This window comes from Danio aesculapii, chromosome 11 (assembly GCF_903798145.1).
Source record: "Danio aesculapii chromosome 11, fDanAes4.1, whole genome shotgun sequence".
Taxonomy (NCBI): domain Eukaryota; kingdom Metazoa; phylum Chordata; class Actinopteri; order Cypriniformes; family Danionidae; genus Danio; species Danio aesculapii.
This window is the reverse complement of record NC_079445.1, coordinates 15,857,533-15,866,678: the sequence shown is the minus strand read 5'-3', so window position 1 is coordinate 15,866,678 and position 9,146 is coordinate 15,857,533. Positions and strand designations below refer to the sequence as shown.

The window sequence follows — 9,146 nt, the reverse complement described above, 5'->3', positions numbered from 1 at the left end:
ATTATTATAGGTTCAATCAACCAGGTCAAATTTATTTTCTTTATACTTGTCATAGTTTGCAAGGAAATATTAACTGTAGAAATCGAGTCAAAGAGCCCAAGTAAATCACCCACTTTTCTCCATGATGGTGACATGGGGGGAAAAACACTTCTTTTTTTTTTTTTTTTTTGTAAAATGTAAATAACTAAAACTTAGTTAACTCTCAATAAGGACTTTGGTGAACATCTGATAGAAATAAAGTCAAACAGTTAAGCAATGAGCGAAGCTGCTGCTGCTTCTCCTCTGTTTCTGCTTATTAACATCAGGTGTTCATCATCAGTGCTCAATCAACACTTAATTAACCCCTTCATTGTCTCATTAACTTTAACTCTGCTGTTGAGTGAATTTTACTCAATTTAGAGAGGGACCAAATATTCTCTAAACTGAGTAAATTTAACTCTGAAGATTTTGCTGTGCAGTTATGTCGCAAAACCAACATAGTTTCTTATTAAAACAACATATTTTCTCTTAATAATGAGATATTATGTCGATAAAAAGATATCTTTTCTCGTTAAAAATATAGATTTTTTGTAATAATGAGTTTTGTAATAATATGTTTTAAAACAACATAATTATTTAGTTAAAACTAGATCTTTGCTTGTAATAATATGTTATTTCATTAAAACAGCATCTTTTCTCATAACAAGATATTACGTCATTAAAACAACATGATTATTCTGATAAAACAACATGATTTCTCATAAAAAGTAGATGTTATTTTGTTAAAATGATATATTTTCTTCTTATAACTGCACTGGTATATAGCCAGAAAGGAGAGTCTAATGAATACATTGTTATTGTTATTATTATTATTATTATTTAATACGTCACCATAGAGTATATAAATACAACTGATTTATGACATTCACAGATATTCAGAATTCATTTATACTGCTTTTGTTAAAAAAAACTTTGCTCACTTTCAGCATCAAACTTGTCTATAATTTAAACATTCAAATATATCAACACATTACATTAATTAAGTTAACAAAAAGTCACACACATTTTTGTTAAACCCTAATCTGTTCTAATCATGTAAATATACTTTATTTAATCAAAATAACTGCCTCCTAAATAAAAATAAAAGTGTAATGTACTCATAAACAGGCAAAGTTCAATTTAAAAGATGGTTGCTGTTTAAATAATAAATGAATAAAGAGAGGAATAAAAGTGTTGCTTCTCAATCAATCTTTAATGGTGAATTGTAAGACAGTCAGCACAACCCATTTAATACAGTTGTACTCTGTTACATTCTTTGCTTACATCTGATGTTGTTCATATGAATTGTTTACATGCTACTGTTTCCACTGGTGTTGAACACACAAAAACTCCCCCTGAAAAAGACAGAAAAACATATTAATACATGATTTATAGCCTGAAGCTAACTTAAAATGTATGCATAATACATGAAGAGATTTTAGATACCCTCTTGAGTCCTGTAAAAGGGAACAAAACATGAGTGCATTAGCAAAGTTATTTCGTAAAATAATGGAGCATCTATTTTCCCAGAAACAAACCATCATCAAACTTACTTAATGGGCTGGTTTTCCAGGAGGCACCTGTAGGTGGCGATCTCCTGTTCCAGACGGCTCTTGATGTCCAGCAGGGCATCATAATCTCTGCCCTGCTGCTCAATGCCAGCGCGAACCTGACAGAGCTCTGCCTCATATGAGTTGATGTGTTTCTGATAGCCTGCTAGCATAGTGTTGTAACGTGCCTCTGTTTCCCGCAGCGAAGCCTCCAGTGCACATTTCTATATGGGTAAAGAGAATAAGACGAAAGACTTGTTCATTATTTTTTTCATAACTGTCTGTCAAATTTAGTTCAAAAACAAATATATTTAGGAATGAAAAGGCATTACAAAATCTGCTTTTTAGGGCAAATTGACATCGCATTGAAAGACGCCAATGAGTGTGGGCAATCAGATACCCATACTGAAATCTGATATATGATATATTTGGATTTCACATAAATAAAATACATGTCATATGCAACATTTATTTTAAAATATTGCAAAATGTTTTCAACCATGTTTCAACCAACCTGGAATTACAAATATGTACATATATGTTTAAATATATTCGCTATAATTTTATATAAATGTTCAAAAATCTGACATTTTTGCTGTACTTCTGTACGCACTGTGTGTACCTAACATGAGAGAATGCAAATTAATGTTGCTTTGTATTTATTGTTTTTTTATTACATAATTAAAATATGGGCTCAGCCCATGTCTCTTTGTTCGGACAACTCAGATCCAGCTATGAGCTGCGCATGGAACCGCTACCTCCTCACATGGAAACGCTACCATTCAAGGTGTTTTAAACACTTTTATCTGACAGACTGGCACAAATATGCAGACATCTCCATTCTCACAACGAGTTTCTCAGTTGTCTCACCTTTCCAACCGTGTTTCTGAGTTGTCTCACCCTTCCAACCGAGTTTGTTCTTTCGAGGTAATCTGGCAACACGTTCAGTGCTGCTGCGAAAATAAGTGAAAGGCCTGTCCTACTTATTCAAATTAATTACTTGACTAAGTGAATTAAATTTTAATTGACAGGCGCAATGGATTATTTTATCATTAACAGTGAAAACAGTTTAATTTAGGCTTCTCTGAAACTGGGAATATTTCACTTTAATTTTATTAAGCCTAGATTTTATTTTAGTTAACAAACCAGTTTGTGTTTTGGCACTGACGCATTTAGTGGACTTGTTTTAAAGCACTTCACCTCAAATGTTATGTGTTATCCTTGTTTATCTGGAAGACAACTGACCAACAAAAATGTATTAAATTAAGAAACAAATTTTACCAAATGAAATTCATTGTAATAAAAAAAATATTTTAATTTTAATATTTTAATAATATATTTTTATTTGTGCCCCTCCACTACTCAACTGTGAGGGTGGATGATTTATTTTGTTAAGTGGGAAGTACAGATTTAATTAATGCTTCACTGTAATTGTTGTATCACAAACCTCTGTTATATATTTGCACATTTTTTAATATGTCATAGTCTTAAAGATTACGTCTTGAGGATCTTTCCTCAGTGCTGATGTGCTTTCATTTTCTCCGTCTCACGCGTGGCAAGTTCAGATGAGGGAGTGCTTAAGCAACCCTGGTAGGAAATCATACATTTAGATTAAAAAAAATATCTTAATAATAAAAAGGAAACATAAGTTTGATCCTATCGATGTCGTAACGAATACCCTTAAATTATATAGACTTTGACAGCAAGCATTTCTTGAGATTGAAATAAGAATGAAGAGATAATAGGGCGGGGCAGTGCTGGATATGTGCATACCTTCGAATGAAATTGGAATAATTATTTTTCTCAGCTACTTGTGTGTAGGTTCAGAAATTTCACTTTTATGGTAATAAAATAATAAATAACTGAACATAATCATAGGAGGCAGAGAAAAGGGCTCATTATAGATTACAATATCAGACAGCTCTTAAAGATTTTTGCATCTTAATATATACTATGCACACTAATTTACCATGGAATTGGATGGCTACTGTTTTCCAATGTTCTTTAAAACATCTATTTTTGTGGTTTCAAAAAAAGAAAGAACCTCAAACTGGTTTGGAAAAAGTAGGGTGAGTAAATAATGAGCTAATTTTCATTTTTTTAGGGTGAACTATGCCTTTAAAGCTTAAATTATAGTTGTATTGAATTATATTTGAGTGCTATTATATTTTTTGAGTGCTAGCCCTTCTAATGTTTATGTGCATTCTGATAAATAGATGATTTTCTCACCATGCTGAGTTGAGACTGTAGTTCGATTTCAAGGCACTGCAAGGTCCTTCGCAAATCTGAGATCTGTGACCTCGAGGTTTCTAGGCACTCTGTGTCACCGGCCACATCTTTGCACAATTGTGCCGTCTTAAAGAGAGTCAAAACCACACAACATGAAAACTCTGTATAATAATTCACACCTTACTTTTATTATAAAAAATATGTGGAATCTGAAAGACAGAGATTGAAATATCACCTTCTCTTTGAACCAGCACTCCTGTTCTCTGCGGTGTTTGTCTATGATGTTCTCATAATGACAACGAATGTCATCCAAAATCTTATTCAGGTCTTGCTGAGGAGCGGCGTCCACTTCCACACACACTTTTGAGTTCGTCAACTGACACATTAGAGCAGCCACATCCTGTAAACAAATGTAGATATATGTAAAAAAATATCTGCTTTACACATCACATGTAAATTTTATTTTAAAGGTACTGAATTTAGTTTTCACCACTAGAGGGAGTGTATTCACAATAAACAAAGTCGTAGTTTGATGACGCAGTGACTGGGTATGGAATCATAGGAGTTCAATAAATCCTACACTACTGCTGCAGAAGTCTTGTTCATAGATGAACTAAAGTATTTACTTATGATGTTAGAATGAAGCAGAGTAAGGCTGAAAGCTGTCGAAGCAAAGTGTTGCAGTGCTGAATGTTTTTTTGAGATGAATGTGATGTGGCATGAAAGCAGCAGAGCTTTTATTAAACCACAGTATACTAAATACATTTTATGGTTGTTTTTTTAATGCGTTGTTGTGCCGTCTAATAAAACACACAACATATTAAAGTGTCTGTTGTGTTTTCCTGTTTTCTATAAGAACTAAACAGAAATCGAATGCCATGCCACTAGTTAAAATTTCTTATTTCTCTAGATTTCAACATTCATCGAAACATTTGGCATAATAAATACATGTAAGTCTGATAAATATATAACAATGTTCTAGTAGTTTTTTGGATATTCCAATGAAAATATTGTACATATTGTGCTTTTATGGCAAGTCACAAACTAGTTCAAACCTCCTGGTGGTTCTTCTTCAAACATGCTAGATCTCCTAGCAGAGTCTCGATCTGGTTCTCTAGTTCAGCCTTGCTCAGGGTTGCTTGATCCAGCAGTCGGCGCAGGTTGGCGATGTCAGCCTCAACACACTGCCGCACTGCTATCTCATGCTCATATCTGATTGGTGGAAAGGCAGGATGGGGGAAAAAATTGTTAATCATAGTTGTGTAATTTAATTGTGTAATTTAAAATAAACATGCCTTGCCCTGCCTAATTTACAAAGTGATTACATTTTTTTTTGTCTACAGTGATTACTATTTTCTTTTGTCTACAGTTTTATTTGACAAAATATGTTAATTCAAAATAACCAAATGACATTTTAAGAGTTTTAACATGCCATTTTTAAAATAATCCTGTAATTTAAACCTTAGCATGTAACATATTGTCTCTACATTTTGCAGAATATCTTGTTTTGTGTTCAACATAAAGAAATTCATACAGAATTGGATCAATTTCAGGATTTGTAAATGATTAAAACACATTTTTGAGTGAACTATTACTTTAACATACACCATATCATAATATTTTTCACAATGGTTCATAGCTCTGGAATTGTCAGCTATGGGGAGCAATAAAAAGTGTTATACATTCATTCATTCATTCTCTTTTCAGCTTAGTCCCTTTATTAATCTGGGCTCGCCACAGCAGAATGAACCACCAACTTATCCAGCATATGTTTTACGCAGCGGATGCCCTTCCACCCGCAACCCATCACTGGAAAACCCATACACACTCATTTGCACACATACATACACTTTGGACAATTTAGCTTACCCAATTCACCTGTACCACATGTCTTTGGACTGTGGGGGGAAACCAGAGCACCCGGAGGAAACCCACACAAACGCAGGGAGAACATGCAAACTCCACATAGAAATGCCAACTGACCCAGCCGATGCTCGAACCAGCGACCTTCAAGCTGTGAGGCGACAGCACTACCTACTGCGTCACTGCATTGCCCAGTGTTATACTTTTTACATGAAAATAATTATCACTCACACACTTTTTACAAGGAAAATTATTAATAGTAAAAATCATATTTGTGCTTGGTTGCTTCATTCTACATAAAAGTCAAATCATATTTGAGCCACAATCTCAATTGAAAAGATTGACTTTTCATATGTCATTATACATCATGAAGTAAATACAGCAGATAACGCTCAAGATTTTTGGCCTAGTATGTGGATTAAAGCTAATAATACTGCAAACAAGGTTTAGTTTCCTGTACAGACCAACTGTTTTGCTTTAACCTCAGGAACTATTAATGTTATTTAGTTTTGCTCATACTGCATATGTTTGGACTTCAAATGAAGGTAGCCATTGACTTGCATAGTTCTGTTAAAGAAAAGAAAATTAGGATGACCTGAGGGTGAACAAATTAACAACAAATTTTCATTTTTGGGTGACCTCTCCCTTTAAATCTAGAACAATAAACTACTTCTGCAAAGATTTTCTCTATTTGGTAAAACTGAGCAGCTCTCTCACACACACTACGCACAATGAGGCTGTGCATTATACACTACAGCCATCTAGTGTATGAACCTTTGAGTTCGTTCTGAGTGCATGATGTGCTAAATATTCCATATTTATTTTATTTTTAACTTTTTGGTGTTATATTCTTGTATTTAAAGTGCACATTTTTGTTTAGATACACTACCCGCACTATACTACCTATTTTGCACACCACAATGTTGCATACACTGCGCTTTAACTGTGTATGTGCACAGATATGTTGAATGTGTATTATGTTGAATATATTATCATGCACACAATTTGTCTACTTGCTTACATATTTATTGTCTATTTATGTACAGACTGTATTTAAATGGATAAAGTCTTTACAAAGCATTGTATTTTGCATTGTCTGAAGCCTGCACCTAAGCTTTTCACTCTAATTAGCTATTATAATTTTCATTATAATTAGCTATTATAATTCCTTACATTTATATAGCATTTTCTAGGAACTCAAAGTGCTTTACAGATTTTTTTGGGGGGGGATCACCTCAACCAGTCACCATAGCACACATGTTTCTGGTGATGTGATAATAAACGGGGTTTGATTTGATTTGAACAAAATAGTATGCGGATGCGTTTATGTTTTAAACATGACCTCTAATTATGTTATTGATGAGATGATGTTATTTAATAACTCACTTTATCCTGAAGTCATCAGCAGCCAGTTTAGAGTTGTCGATCTGCAGGAGGATGTTGGCATTGTTGACATTTGCAGCTGCAATCTGCGATGGAGAACATTCATTTAAATATATTTTTGTAAAAAATGGTTAAATGTGTAATAAGTTGCGCATTGCTTATAAATTCACCCATCATTACCTGTTCCTTCAAGCAGTTGATGGTGTTCCAGTAGCAGCTGTAGTCCCTCTGGCAGATCGGCCCCTTCTTCTCATAGTACTCCCTAATCTGCTGCTCCAGAGTGGCATTGGCAGCCTCTAGGCAGCGTACCTTATCGATGTAGGATGCCAGACGATCATTCAGGTTCTGCATGGTGGTCTTCTCATTCAGCTGGGTGTAGTCACAGCTCCTAGCTGTGAGTACGCTGTTCAGTCTGCCATATCCTCCACTAACTTTGCAAAGCAAATCTGGGTAGCAACCAACCCGGCGGTAAGATGAGGAAGAGATGCGGGAGCCTCCTCCAAAACCACAGCCAGTTATACTATAGGCCTTGGGTGCACAAGCAGTTACTGTACCACAGCGAATCGGGGTGACGATGGATTTTGAGGTCATGGTCTTGGGACCTTGGCAAGATGATGTACGGAGAGAGCACGACATGGTAGATGGATGCAGAGCTGAGATGAACCCACAGACTGGCAGAAATGTCCTGAAGAGGATCACACCTTAGAGCCCAGCGCTGATCTCTTATAGAGACTGAGACTCAGGGCGGCTCCTGCATTTTGCGAATGGGAGATGAAAGTAGGGTGTGTGGAAGGGTTTGTGCCAGCTTAACGCCCTTTATCAGTTAAGGTCAGGAAAATTACACTGTGCAATTTAAGGTTAAGTAAGACCGAATGTGGGAAATCTGGGAAATTCTGTCACACCTGATTCTGCTAGGTTTGACAAAGTAATGTTTGTGGCAGTTTTACATGTTTATTGTCCATTTAATGAACTTAACTGTCCTGCAGTCTACCTTTGCCCTATTTGCCTTATATGACTCATGACGTTTAAATTTAATAATTAATTAATTTGTAAATGCAATAATAAGCTTTTTCTGTATAGGTATAATGATGTGCCATTATTCTTCTCACACTGCAACAGTTGAACAGAAAGAGGAAAGTGAGAAAAAATAGTTAAACATACCGTAAATAACCTTAAAAGTGTGAAATTTTTAGCAACACTAATGTATGATTTGTTAGGATAGGGCAATATTTAGCCAATAAAACATTTTGTGGCAGTGAGGACATCTATTGGTAAAACATATGCCAGAGTGATTGGTGAACGCATATTTTCAGCTTTTCAGGCACACTAAGAGCATTTATAAAGGTATCTATTGGTACATTTAATCTGAATGTTTGCAAGATGTTTTTTCGAAAGGTATAAAAAAACTCTGTTTTTTCTGTGGTGACTTGGTTTGTTTTACATTGTATGCTACTGAGCATGTTCGAAAACATGGTGGAACTCACCAAGCTTGCATGGTTCGGGATCTGTGGAGCTGTGCATCAATGGATTGCTCTTCAGTGTTTAAACTCTCAGTAGTGATTATTAAACCACACTGAACTGAGCTAAACTAAACTGAACTTAAAAATTAACTTAAAAACTTTGGAAAATTAACTACACTGTTTCAATTTACTATGATCTTTTATGTGAAGCTGCTTTGACACAATCTACATTGTAAAACCGCTATACAAATAAAGGTGAATTGAATTGAATTGAATTGAATTGAACATAGATTCCCATTGAGATATAAGAAATAAACTTTGGATGTCTGTCATCAATTGTTATGCAGCCTTTCATTGCCCTAAAAATATTATATTTTTGATAATAAAGCCTATAAATGTGTATGACTAGACTACCTGTGAAGGTGTGTATACCTCACTTTGTCGGGCAAGAAGGAGAGCAAGTTTTTTTTACTACAATGAATTTGTTGTTTTGAAAGATGTGTTAAGTATAGTTATGTTTTTGCAATAAGAAAGTTTTTTGTTAGCAGGAAGTTGCTAGACAACATATGGCAGAGTCCGGACACTGCTTGTGTCTTGTTCTGAATGTAGTTCTTTAAGGCCATGCACTCATTTCTTTGTCTCT

At 34.8% G+C, this 9,146-nt stretch overlaps 1 protein-coding gene across 1 annotated transcript; it reads right to left on the bottom strand.

Moving 5' to 3' along the window:
* Positions 1 to 1,567: 1,567 nt before the first annotated feature.
* Positions 1,568 to 7,707, bottom strand: krt95 (keratin 95). Its single transcript, XM_056467890.1, has 6 exons — positions 7,224 to 7,707; positions 7,047 to 7,129; positions 4,853 to 5,009; positions 4,033 to 4,197; positions 3,798 to 3,923; positions 1,568 to 1,792 (listed from the first exon to the last, which is right to left on the bottom strand). The coding sequence occupies exons 1-6, from the start codon at positions 7,677 to 7,679 to the stop codon at positions 1,568 to 1,570; spliced, it is 1,212 nt and encodes a 403-aa protein (XP_056323865.1). The 5' UTR covers positions 7,680 to 7,707.
* Positions 7,708 to 9,146: the final 1,439 nt, after the last annotated feature.

Coding starts and splice junctions, on each gene's coding strand:
- krt95 (XM_056467890.1), bottom strand. CDS start 7,679: ATGTCGTGCTCTCTCCGTACATCATCTTGCCAAGGTCCCAAGACCATG. Junction 7,130..7,223: donor TCAACTGCTTGAAGGAACAG/GTAATGATGGGT, acceptor TCTCCATCGCAG/ATTGCAGCTGCAAATGTCAA. Junction 3,924..4,032: donor AGTGCTGGTTCAAAGAGAAG/GTGATATTTCAA, acceptor ACTCTCTTTAAG/ACGGCACAATTGTGCAAAGA.